The following is a 13382-nucleotide window of genomic DNA, read 5'->3' on the forward strand; positions in this document are numbered from 1 at the left end:
ATTTTTTATTAGCGTGAGTTAATTTTTTTTTAAATTACCTCCTTTGTCAAAATTAGAAATAAAAGTTAAATTAATTTGATTTTTCTACCGTACTGTTATTATGTTAGTAAAATGTATCCACTTTTTCTAGGAATATTAACGAAAACGATGTTTGACATTGATCCTTTTAATATGTTTTTGCAGTGTGCGTGTATTTAATATTCTCTTTACGTTATGCAAAATTGTACAAACAGCGGAAATTATAAAATAGCTTTATGTCGTTATATAAGCAAACCCTACTCTAATACTTATAATGAGACATTGCGATGCACTGCAAAGCACTTCATGGTGCGTTGTTTACTTTTATGGTTCCAAAATCTATAGCGATGACGGAAGGAAGGAAGGAAGGAAGGACTGACACACTACTTGCCCGCTTATATTATATATATATATATATATATATATATATATATATATATATATATATATATATATATATATATATATATATATATATATATATATATATATATATATATATATATATATATGAGAAAATATATGTATGAAATATATTGAAAGTTATGAATAGTCTCCATCTATATAGATAATCGACGCTTTAGTATCTGAAAATGAAAGACCCTTTAACCATTAGACCAGCCCACATGAAGCCCATGAAACCATTAGACCAGCCCACATGAAGCCCATGAAACCATTGGACCAGCCCACATGAAGCCCATGAAACCATTAGACCAGCCCACATGAAGCCCCTTTAACCATTAGACCAGCCCACATGAAGCCCCTTTAACCATTAGACCAGCCCACATGAAGCCCCTTTAACCATTAGCTCAGCCCACATGAAGCCCCTTTAACCATTAGACCAGCCCACATGAAGCCCCTTTAACCATTAGACCAGCCGACATGAAGCCCATATAACCATTAGACCAGCCCACATGAAGCCCATATAACCATTAGACCAGCCCACATGAAGCCCATATAACCATTAGACCAGCCCACATGAAGCCCATATAACCATTAGACCAGCCCACATGAAGCCCATATAACCATTAGACCAGCCCACATGAAGCCCATATAACCATTAGACCAGCCCACATGAAGCCCATAAAACCATTATACCAGCCCACATGAAACCCATGAAACCATTAGACCAGCCCACATGAAGCCCATGAAACCATTAGACCAGCCCACATGAAGCCCATGAAACCATTATACCAGCCCACATGAAACCCATGAAACCATTAGACCAGCCCACATGAAGCCCATAAAACCATTAGACCAGCCCACATGAAGCCCATAAAACCATTATACCAGCCCACATGAAACCCATGAAACCATTAGACCAGCCCACATGAAGCCCATGAAACCATTAGACCAGCCCACATGAAGCCCATGAAACCATTAGACCAGCCCACATGAAGCCCATTTAACCATTAGACCAGCCCACATGAAGCCCATTTAACTATTAGACCAGCCCACACGAAGCCCATGAAACCATTAAACCAGCCCGCCAAAAACTCGATTTGTTACAAAGCGCCAACTGATCGAAACAAATCGAACCCAATCACCCGCTGTGTTCGATCTTGCTCTACCTGGCCCTATGAAGGCCGCCATTGTTGTCCTATTGACTGGGGATTAAGCGAACTACCAGCAGACGACTTGTGTTTGTGTAGGGATTAGCTCAAGCCCACAGCTACAAATCCTGGGTCAGTTGGGTCCTAGGTCACATACACTTATGGTACACAATCAAACTACACGTCATGTGCTACAGGTCAGTTTGAGAATATAAAATTACCTGATGTGTTTTACCTGATACTTTATGTTACCTGATGTGTTTTACCTGTTACTTTATGTTACCTGATGTGTTTTATCTGTTACTTTATGTTACCTGATGTGTTTTACCTGTTACTTTATGTTACCTGATGTGTTTTACCTGTTACTTTATGTTACCTGATGTGTTTTACCTGTTACTTTATGTTACCTGATGTGTTTTATCTGTTACTTTATGTTACCTGATGTGTTTTACCTGTTACTTTATGTTACCTGATGTGTTTTACCTGTTACTTTATGTTACCTGATGTGTTTTACATGTTCCCTGACGTTATACCGTGTTCAAGTAATAAGGTCAGTAAAAAGATTTTTTGACGCAATTTCACGTTTTGTCTTTTTAACTAACGCCCATTGCACAAATCAATAGTTGTCATTTGTGTGGTATGTGTATAGTTTGTGCTTGTCGTTTGTGTAGTGTATGTAAGTGTGTATGTATGTGTGTATGTAAGTATGTATATACGTGTGTGTATGTGTGTGCTACTGTGTGCTACTGTGTGCCTCTGTCAGCTAAGTTTATGTATCACCACTGACCAGGAACTCGGATCAAACTTAAAACTTTTGTTTGACAAAATATTTGCTCTATACGAGCTCTTTAAATACTTGGTTTCCTCAAATCAAGTTTTTACCTTTAAATGGTGAATCGAACTTTTGCAAACATCGATTTATTGATTTCTATGTTAGTGGTTTGCAGTCAACACATTTGTGTTTTTGTCACCACACAACTAACTTTCCACCACACAAACTTCTCCCCACACAAACTGTCACCACACAAACTGTCACCACACAAACTACCACCACACAAACTGTCACCACACAAACTGTCACCACACAAACTACCACCACACAAACTACCACCACACAAACTTCTCCCCACACAAACTACCACCACACAAACTTCTCCCCACACAAACTGTCACCACACAAACTTCTCCCCACACAAACTTCTCCCCACACAAACTGTCACCACACAAACGTGTCGATACACAAACGTTTCCCAACAAATTAGTTTTATTATCTTATTTTCAGTGCATTTAAAAGATTTTTATTAGAATACTAGACTTCGCCCTCATCCCTTGGATAACTGTGGGTTTCGGGGGTCATCCATAAAAAGACATCTCGTCTGTCACTTATCGTCACAAAAAAAACAGACCCCACATTCAAAAAGACGTATTTTATATTTTAAAAACACCGATTTCGGCAGGGCATGGGTCTGACCACACTATGCCTTCATATACTGACGTCACAGGTGACCTACTCAACTCTACTTCACCTGCCTAGTGTCCCGCCAAGTCTCAGACAACATGTTTTTATCGTTTTAAAAAACGATTCCGTCCGAGCATGTCTCTGACCACACTATCCCTTCATATGCAAAGAAACAAGTGAACTCTACTTGACCTGCCCTGTGTCCCGCGAAGTCCTGATAGTCAACTTCTTCATTCACGTTTAAAAAACAAAAATTGAAAAAAAAATTACTTTGTCATGATGTGTTCGAACCCGTTCCATCCGTACAATAGCCATTCCACTATCACCTTAACTATAGCGGCCCTGACTAACCAATGTAGAATCAGTCCTATAATGTACTGCAAAGTAAGAAACCAGTTACGCGAATAGGTCCTAATATTTTAAATTTAATTAGGGGCCTAGATCCATATCCCAAATTAGCCAATTCCATAGCTAAAGAAACAAAGATTTATATAAAATAATTAAAGCCTGAAATAATTTAGTATATAGAATAGATTCTAGTTCTAGGTTCTAGATGTAGAATTTACGTTGAGTCTGGATTCTAGTTTTTGCCGTAACTTTATCTAGATCTAGATCTAGATCTAGAACCTAGATAGATTATCATTGAAGCTAAAAACAAAGATTTATAAAAAATAATTAAGGCCTGAAATAGATTCTAGATGTAGAATTTACATTAAGTCTAGCTCTTGAATTTACGTTAAGTCTACTGACCTAGATCTAGATCTAGATTCATAACTTTTTCTTCCTTCGACAGTTGATCTGTAGATCTAGAGAAATTTATTGTAAAACTAAATGAAAAAGACAGTTGAAAATTGATATAAGTGTTGGAACGTAATAAAAACAGCAAACGGACGTATTGTTAAAGTTATAGCCGACAGAAAATTAGCTTTTTAACGAGTTAAAGATCTGAATAGGCCACGAAATATTGTATTAAAGCCGAAATTTATTGTACTAAAAAGTAAACAAATCATGTGACGTCACTATTCAGTCAAAGAAAAGCCATTGTTTGAAACTTTTAAAATTAATGTGGTTGATCTCCAATAAATTTATTAACGTCTTTAAATAAATTTGTGATTAACAGTCTGTCTGAAAACAAAAATTGTTCTCTACCTACATACTATTTTACAGCTCTACACATAGTGCAGATTCTCTCCAGTAGCCAATTAGACAAATAAACAAACAAATAAATATTCAAACATGTAAACAAACTTGAGTTTTAGTAGTATTTAGATTATATATATATATATATATATATATATATATATATATATATATATATATATATATATATATATATATATATATATTAGCCGTCCCGGCTAAGTCCTATCTGTAAAGGAACTTCTCTTGTGTGTTTATTAAGTAGCATATACCAAGCATTGCCCAGATTAAGGAAAACATAAACGCAAACACAAATGCAATAAAATACTTTAAAAAAAACTTTTTAAAAAACCACGTTTTTCTTGTGGACTAAAAAGTAGAAAATAAATTTTTCTTTTGTGCTTCCTCGAGCTGTGCAGATTCTTGTGATGACTGACAAAAAACGTGGGTACGTTCACCATCAAATTTCCCGACCCATCTGCCCGACCCACGTTTTTTGTCAGTCATCACAAGAATCTGCACAGCTCGAGGAAGCACAAAAGAAAAATGTATTTTCTACTTTTTAGTCCACAAGAAAAACGTGTTTTTTTTTAAAGTTTTTTTTAAGTATTTTATTTTCTCCTTTTTAGTCCGTTGCTACACATGAAAAACGTGGTTTTTTAAACAGTTTTTTATATAGTTTATTTTCTACTTTATCTAATGACTTGATTAAATATGACTTGACTAAGTGTTTATAAATACACGGACTAAAAATCTTGAGCGACCAGGATTCGAACCTGGGTTGTCGCGGCCACAACGCGAAGTACTAACCACTATACGATCACGGCCAGCGCGCTCACATCGATTGGGGCCGAAGTAACTGTGTCAATAGGCCTCCAGTCTTGTCGGTATCTTTAGAAATCATGTCCTCAATTTTATGGTCCTTGGGGCGTAATTAAATTAAGCTAATTACGGTCTCTAATTGCTAGTTTTTATGATTGCATCTGAAATTGTTAGGCGAAATTAGCCTGCATGCCAAATTTCAGATCTCTAGAGCAATCAGAAGTGGGCTAATTTTCGATGTCAATTTTAACAACAAACAAATCCACAAACGCGAAGCTGAGTTAAGAAAAACGTGTTAAAAATAACACAAACACAAAAGCAAACACAAACGCACACAGAAACGCAAATGTAAGCGCAAACACGCACGCAAACATAAAAGTAAACACAAACAAAAACAAAAACGCAAACACAATCATAAATGGAAAAGTAACGCAAATACAAACTCAAACGCAAACACGCACGCAAACACAAAGGGAAAGAAACCAAAACTCAAACACAAGCATCAAAACAAACTTTTTAAAAGTATTTAATTGTTGTCATATATGTAATTGGACATAATTTGTATATTTTCTTCAAACAAATTCGAATTTTTGTAAAGGGTAACAGATTTAGTTTAAATTTATTCTTTTCGACTAATTTTAATCGAAATGATAAGTTGAAACATGAATATTTAGTTTAAAAATTAATAATATTGTGATTTTGAATAATCTGTCTAGCTTTTAGTACAAAAATGAAAACTTTAAGAATATTACACTACGGCGATCAAGTCGAGTTTTTTTCTCTATGTACATGTTGCACAATTCCGCAACAGAGTTCATCTATATATTAGAAGATAAAAGTTTCAACCTAGGGCCCGGATTTAGCCCACCCCTGCTCGTCTGACGTGGTGTGACGTCACCAATAGATCCAGTGATTGATCTAAGTGTACTTTTGGGGAAAAGATAAGGCGAGCAGGTGTATACGGTTGTGTACAGGGCTGTCTTCCTGCTGCTTCATTTGATCTCAGGTATACAGGTCTGTCTTTGTGCTGCTTCATCTGATGTCAGGTATACACGACTGTCTTTGTGCTGCTTCATTTGATCTCAGGTATACAGGGCTGTCTTTGTGCTGCTTCATTTGATCTCAGGTATACACGACTGTCTTTGTGCTGCTTCATTTGATCTCAGGTATACACGACTGTCTTTGTGCTGCTTCGTCTGATCCCGATTCTCAGAGGGGCGTTGTCTGCAGGGGGCTGGCACCCGCTGACATAAATTTGATTTTATTTTACACACACGACTTCCTAGATACGCCACAACACTGCTTAGCCCAACACCACCCCACACACACCTCAGCAAGTGTTATATATACGTTACAGTGTGCACGATAAACATAAATGATAAGACTAGACACACGTTGAATAAGATACCATTTCTACTGATTCCTTATCTAGGTCACGCTTGATCTACAGGTAAAGATATCTGTCTGACTACCGAAAGTCGACGAAATCTACTTGACCACCGAAAGCTGAACCATCCTAAAAACGAGATCTGAAGCATTCCGTGACGTCATGTTACCTAGATAAGCCGAGCGACCAGGTGAAACAATTCCAGACTTTCTGATTAATGAGAACATGGAACCGTCTGCTGGACTTCTGACATCTGATAGGGGTGGAACATCGAACATTGCTACAGGAACATCGACCGTTGCTACAGGAACATCGACCGTTGCTACAGGAACATCGACCGTTGCTACAGGAACATCGACCGTTGCTACAGAAGAATCAACCGTTGATAGAAAAGATTGTAACGATAAAAATCTTGAAGAAGATGAGGACAAGAAGGTAGGTCAGAGGTCAAGTATAAACATAATTATCATTTAAGTTAATCGTTTAGTCAATTCTCTAGCTAAACAACATAACGAATTCTTCAACCTTTTTTTTTCACAAAATGTTTAGCGCATCAAAACACTAGGCATTCTGCCTGGCTTTGCTTGTTTTAGAGAGAGAAAAAAACATTTTTCCTATACATAACCTCGGTTCAGGTTAAATTTCTAGTTCCTGTTGAATGTCAGTTTCCGGTTAAAGTGCTGTTCCGATATTTTTTTACTGTTTTCGTTTAAACTGAGTTTTAAGTTGAGGTTGAGGTATACAAACATACACATACACAAGCTTTTTTTTAAATGCACTTTTTTACTTTCTCGTATATACGAAGTATAGAAAAAGTCTTGTAATCGTGCAAAAAAAAAATCGAAATTTTTGCAAATCTCTACGTTCTATACCTCCCTGAGTCGGAAAAACATAATTTTGCAATCTTGTCCGTATGTGTGTATGTGTGTGGCTGTTTTAAGCACGATAACTTGAGTACCGTTACAGCTAGGTTGATGAAATTTCATATATAAGTATTATATCAAAATCGTAGATCCGTATCAACTTTTGAGCGATTTCCTATAACCGGAAGTGGTACTTTTTCTACTTTCAATTTTTCAAAAGCCTATAACTTTAGTACTAATTCAGATAGATAAATGAAATTGCACACGTAACTAAAAGATCTAATTCTCTGTCTTCTGTCAAATTTTAAGTAACTTCCGTTGACAGGAAGTAATAATTTTCGCTATTTCCGATTTCTCAAAAAACGCATTTGAATTTATAAAGTACTAATAATATTCCGCATTATTATACATATTTTGTTTTGCGTTCACTTGGTGTGCAATTCTTTTTTCTACGTAGTGTTATAAAAGAATATTCGAGAAAGTTTAGGGGAGATCAATCCCGGTTTACATTTTTTTAGCATGCAATATGAAAAATGTAAAATAACTTACAAAATCCGATTGCAAATCATATGAGTTGAGTATGTGTCTTGACCTCCGCCGAACCTCTGGGACTGACTCACTGAGCCCTCTGGGTTCGATTGAACCACTTTTCTAGGCAGTAGGAACACACGATTCATCGGCTCTAAAACTGTTTCTAATGTCTTCTGGCCAAAAACACACTTGTAACGACTGCACGCTTATCCCCAACAAAATCTGAATCTAACTGGTATTGTCCTCGTGACATTATAAATTGTACCACGATTGGCTAACCTTTGACACATGACATTGATTTCAAATTTTAGTCCCCCGAGCAGCCTGAATGGTTAACCTCTACTCACGTGACCAGCCAGTTGGAGGAGAGTGACGACGGCGGCGACACGGAGGATGACGATGACGTCACAGAAGAAGAAACAGAGATGTCACGTGAAGAGAAACGGGTGAGTGACGTCATATCCTGTGTTATGTCAACAAATTATCAGCTTCATCCTATTATGTGTCCTTGTAGATGTGTGGACTGGTATGAAATGTGTTTATTAATCTTAAATTTTAATTTAAGCCCTGCTGGGGGGGGGGGGGAGAGAATAACTACACTATATCCCTAGGCTTATCTAATAAACTGTCCGGTCAGTGCAACCGTGGTAAAACCCACGGTGGTTAAATCCTAACCTTAGACTAGATAAAAAACACACACAAAAAACTTTAACAATTTAATAAAATTTATTGTAAAAATAGGAACCAATATTTAATGAAAGAATGTCAAAAAAACAACGTAATCTAGATAAAACAAACCACGACTAAACAAAATCAGACTCAGCAAAACATACAAAATTAAACATCCAAATTAGACAACAGTCCAGGAGTAATCGAAATAACACAAGGTAAAACAAATAGATGGTGCTGTTCCGACTTATGATGTTTCGGATGGTCCATGCTCTGAACACACAACAGCCTCTCGCACCCCTAGACATACAAAAGTCACTCGAAACATCTGCCCGGAACTGACATCCACACACCTTGCAGCCTACACCTCAACAAATAGTCCCTAATTCACAGATTACAACACGCAACGGAACAATGAAACTATTGAAACAATGTGTTGTTGACGGGCGTGTGATTGTTGCAGGAGATGTATCAGGCGGTCAGATGTGGGGACATTGATCTGCTAGAGGACTGCCTGGACAGGCCAAACTCTGACCTCAACATGACCTGGGTAAGTGACTGGACAGGCCGAACTCTGACCTCAACATGACCTGGGTAAGTGACTGGACAGGTCAAACTCTGACCTCAACATGGCAGGCCAAAATCTGACCTCAACATGACCTTGGTAAGTGACTGGACAGGTCAAACTCTGAATGTACAAGACCTTGATTCGCCTTTCTTTCAGTTCCAAGAAAATCTTTTGATGGCAGCCATACGTCACCATCAAAGAGAAATGGCCGAGTTTTTGCTGGACAATGGAATCAACCATGACTACACAACAACTATTGTGGTCAGTTTGTTTTTTACTACCAAAGATTGTAGCTTCTCTTTACCTATGGCTGGTCACGTGGTCAGTGTGCTGACGCTGGTCACGTGATCAGCCAGCAGTGGCCTACAATAAAAGCAGACAGTGGAAAATGTTTTGACCTCTTGTATCAACAGAACCTTCGAGAAACGTCGGCGGGAAAAGTGCTGGACCAATACGAGCTGACCAGTCGCCAGATGGCGTACGACCGCGGCATGGCGGAAGTCGTCGAGCTGATTGACCGTCTGCAGGGTCACGTGTTCCCCTTCGTCCGGCCCTCGCCCCGCACACCTCGCTACCGGCGACCTCGACCTCCCACGCCGTCGCTCAGTGAGACCAGCAGTCAAGGTGCAGACGTGAGCAGCGGGTCAGACGACAGTCTAGCAGGCGGCAGTGTAGCAGGCGGCAGACGTAAGTTGAGAAGAAAGAAAAAACAGAGTCTAGACATGGCCAAACCATTTGATACACAGAATCTAGACATCGCCAAACCATTTGATACACAGAATCTAGACATGGCCAAACCATTTGATACACATAGTATAGACATGGCTAGACGAACTATTAGAAGTAATTCCTCTACACGGCGGACTTTGGATGTAAAGGCAATGGAAGAAAAGACAATGCCGGCAGGCCAAGCCAAATCTCCGCAGAGAAAAAATTGTTCAGTTTTTCTTGCTCCACAAAACAACCTGTTGGCGCGTAAGAAGTGCACCTCCGTCCTACAACCACGGCCACACACAGCCCATACGTCCGTCCTACAACCACAGACAGCCCACACGTCCGTCCTACAACCACGGCCACAGACAGCCCATACGTCCGTCCTACAACCACAGACAGCCCATACGTCCGTCCTACAACCACGGCCACAGACAGCCCATACGTCCGTCCTACAACCACAGACAGCCCATACGTCCGTCCTACAACCACAGACAGCCCATACGTCCGTCGTACAACAACGGTCTGAGACAGCCAAGCTATGGACACAGAACTGGCACCTCAAACGGCAGACACAGACCGTGGGATGCAGGAAAGTGACCGCGCCCGGCAGCTACAGGCGCGAGTGTGCCTTCTGGCATCGCTCACCTGCCCAGTCGGCATTCAACACGCCACGGGTGCGTTCCCCAGATGACGTCAATGACCAATCATCCCGCCCATCGAGGAACGTCACGGACCAACATGCCCGCCCCAAATATGACGTCACAAGCCAGGCTGCCCCACTGCCTATACGAGGTATTCTAAAAAGCCCAACACAGCCCAGACTTGCAGCAGATGTCCCCGCACGGTCCAACAAAAAGAGCACACTTTACCACAGCTACCTCACAACCACCAAGCGAAAACTGGATCCGACATTTTCAAGCTTCTACAGAGCTTTAGATTTCCATGGCAACAAGGCGATCAAACACGTGACCATGTCGCACTCGTCATTCTACGGTCCATAACACCGGATCGATGGCAACAACAAGCCACGCACACGATCCATGGTGACAAGGGCTGGCTATGGGACCACCAGGGCAACTAACAGGGGCAATAGCTTAACGGTAGAAGATACACACTTTTCGATTAAAGTGAAATTTTGCCCTAAAAGTTTTTATTTCTAAATTCGGTGCAAAAACTTTTTAGCTATCTAACCCGACCGTTTCAGACTTCTATAGCCTACGGTTATCCTTTTATTGGGATGTGAAACATGGTACACTGTCAAATTTTCGGTGAACGGAAAAAAAAAGTCAGATTTCGCTAGGAAAAAAGTCACAGAAAAAGTTACAAACGAAAAATTAACAGAAATTAAGTAACAGAAGAAAGTCACAATTGTGTAATAAGAAATATTTTTATTAGCTTGATGAAAATTGTAAAATTTTGGGTGTTTACAAATATGGGTGGTGATTTTTAGAAACATATTTATAAACTGTAAATACGTTATGGTTTTTAATAATAATCCAATTTTCATCTTCACAATAAATAAAAGTACTTTAAAGTAATTTACACAGCAGCCTCAATTTTTGTTACATGTTTATTTGAAAACGTCGAAGGAAAATTAATTATAAAAATACTACTATAAGCATATTGTAGTTTTTTGTGTTTGTTTGGTTTTGTCGTAGGCCTTTCCTCTATTGGCCTTGTCCGCCCACATTGTGTGTTGCAGATGTTTTGCTTCAACGTTAACCTTTGTATCTTCTCGGCGTTTAGGTTTGACACTATGCTTTCTGATGTAATAAGGGCGATAAATGTGGGCAGTAAAGGTGGCTGAACTGTTATTTCGACGAGATGAGCAGTGTTTCTTCCAGACTTTTTTCCCCGGGGGGGGGGGGGGGAGCTCTTAAAATTTTCGAGGGTGGGGGTGGGTGGAATAAATTCCCGAGGGGGAGGTGCGGACACTGTTAAAAGTATATATTTTCTATATAAATTCCATTTCGTCCCCGAATGATGCCTGGAAGAAACTCTGGAGATGAGAACAACCAATCATATTAGTAACTATGTCTTCATCTCATTTCACGTTGATTAAAAGTTTGTAGTCTTGAAAATACGATGAAAAATGAGTAGGTTGGAACATTCTACTCAATTCTATTCTATAACGGAATGAAAAACCTACATACTTTAGACTAAATATGTTTACGTGTGTAACCATACAAAAACAAACTAGGCCTATGCACATATATAAAAATGTTTATATTATGTGTAATTAATTGTATGTTGATTCGCACATTCTGAAAACATAATAGTATAAACAAATTCCATGCACATAAACATTTGTTACCTATTTTCGTGTGACTTTTAAAAATTTATTTAGTTTTCTATTTCGAGAGAAAAGTCATCTATCTATCTAGATTTTATATTCTATATACTACTAAAACTCAAGTTTGTTTACATGTTTGAATATTTATTTGTTTGTTTGTTTTTTTTTGTTTGGCTGATTGACTATTGTACATGGTTGCACTCATCGTGGAGAGCTGTAAAATAGTATGTAGGTAGAGAATATTTTTTTATTGCAGACAGACTGTTAATCACAAATTTATTTAAAGACGTTAATTAATGCATTGATTTATTCATAGGTAGATTAAGCACTTATTTTAAAAAGATTTGAAAAACCACTAGACTTGACGGAAACAGTGACGTCACATGATGTGTTTATTTTTTTACATCAATAATGGGTAAACGGAAAAAAAGTCACAGGAAAAAAAAAACACAGAAAAAAAGTCACAGTTTTTGCTAGGAAAAAAAGTCACAGAAAAAAAGTCACAGTGGAAAAATTTTATCGGAAAAAAACTCACAGAAATAAAGTCACAGAAAAAAAGTCACAAAAATCTTTTTAGAAATATTTTTATTAATTTGTTAAGAATTGTAAAATTTTGTATGTTTATTGTTGTGGGTTGTATTTTTTGATGGCATAAATTATTTATAGACGTTAAAAGCATTATGATTTATAACAATTGTAAGTAAAAATACTCTAAGATAATTTACACAACAATCTCAACTTGTTACGTATTTATTTAAATACGCGGTAGAAAAGTTAATTATAAAAGAAATTTAGGCAAATTTTGCCGTAGGCTATTCTCTAGTCGGCCTCTCCTCAGTAGGCATTGTCCGAACATATTTTGTGTTGTTGACGTTACGCGTCAATGACAGCCTTTGAACCTTGTCGGCTTTCAGTTTTGATCCTAAGTTTTGTTATGTAATGAGCGTGATAAATGTGGGCAGTAAAGGTGGTTGAACTAAACATAACTATTGTTGCCATGAGTTGAGGGCAGCAAGTCAGATGAACTTACCATTTCACGGTAATTTAATATTGGTATTTAAAAAAAAAAACACGATGAAAACCGTGGACTTTGGAGCATTCTATTAAATGCTACTAATCTTAAGTTTAAAATAATTACAATCTACATACTTCATAATAAATATTTTAAGATGAATTATAAAAATTCCTATGCGTATACAGCCTACACACATTACATTACATTTAATTAATCCTAAGTTAATTTGCATTCTCTAAATATTTAATACATAAAAGTATTAACAAATATCATGCAAATATATATTTGTGGGTCGGCGTGGTCGAGTCGGTAAAGCTCATGGTTGCTAAACCGAAAAGTCTCGAGTTCGA

General features: G+C 38.1%; 1 protein-coding gene across 3 annotated transcripts; it reads left to right on the forward strand.

Moving 5' to 3' along the window:
- The first annotated feature begins 1538 nt into the window (after positions 1 to 1538).
- Positions 1539 to 11376, forward strand: LOC131942208 (uncharacterized). 3 transcript variants are annotated; one of them, XM_059301941.1, is made up of 6 exons: positions 1539 to 1768; positions 6425 to 6814; positions 8085 to 8219; positions 8906 to 8992; positions 9167 to 9271; positions 9424 to 11376. In XM_059301941.1, exons 2-6 carry the CDS (start codon positions 6605 to 6607, stop codon positions 10723 to 10725), a joined length of 1839 nt encoding a protein of 612 aa, XP_059157924.1. In that variant the 5' UTR covers positions 1539 to 1768; positions 6425 to 6604; the 3' UTR covers positions 10726 to 11376. The 3 variants fall into 3 exon arrangements, with proteins under 3 accessions (XP_059157924.1, XP_059157925.1, XP_059157926.1); XM_059301942.1 differs by having other exon boundaries at positions 6443 to 6814; XM_059301943.1 differs by lacking the exon at positions 1539 to 1768 and adding an exon at positions 6117 to 6158 and having other exon boundaries at positions 6443 to 6814.
- Positions 11377 to 13382: the final 2006 nt, after the last annotated feature.

Source organism: Physella acuta, unplaced genomic scaffold (genome assembly GCF_028476545.2).
Source record: "Physella acuta isolate Inbredline_101_S28 unplaced genomic scaffold, ASM2847654v3 ptg000394l, whole genome shotgun sequence".
In the NCBI taxonomy this organism is placed as follows: domain Eukaryota; kingdom Metazoa; phylum Mollusca; class Gastropoda; family Physidae; genus Physella; species Physella acuta.

Excerpts from the sequence above, each read along its gene's own strand:
- LOC131942208 (XM_059301941.1), top strand. The coding sequence starts at position 6,605 with ATGGAACCGTCTGCTGGACTTCTGACATCTGATAGGGGTGGAACATCG. Across the intron at positions 8,993-9,166 it reads CTGACCTCAACATGACCTGG|TTCCAAGAAAATCTTTTGAT; the intron begins GTAAGTGACTGG and ends CCTTTCTTTCAG. Across the intron at positions 9,272-9,423 it reads ACTACACAACAACTATTGTG|AACCTTCGAGAAACGTCGGC; the intron begins GTCAGTTTGTTT and ends TTGTATCAACAG.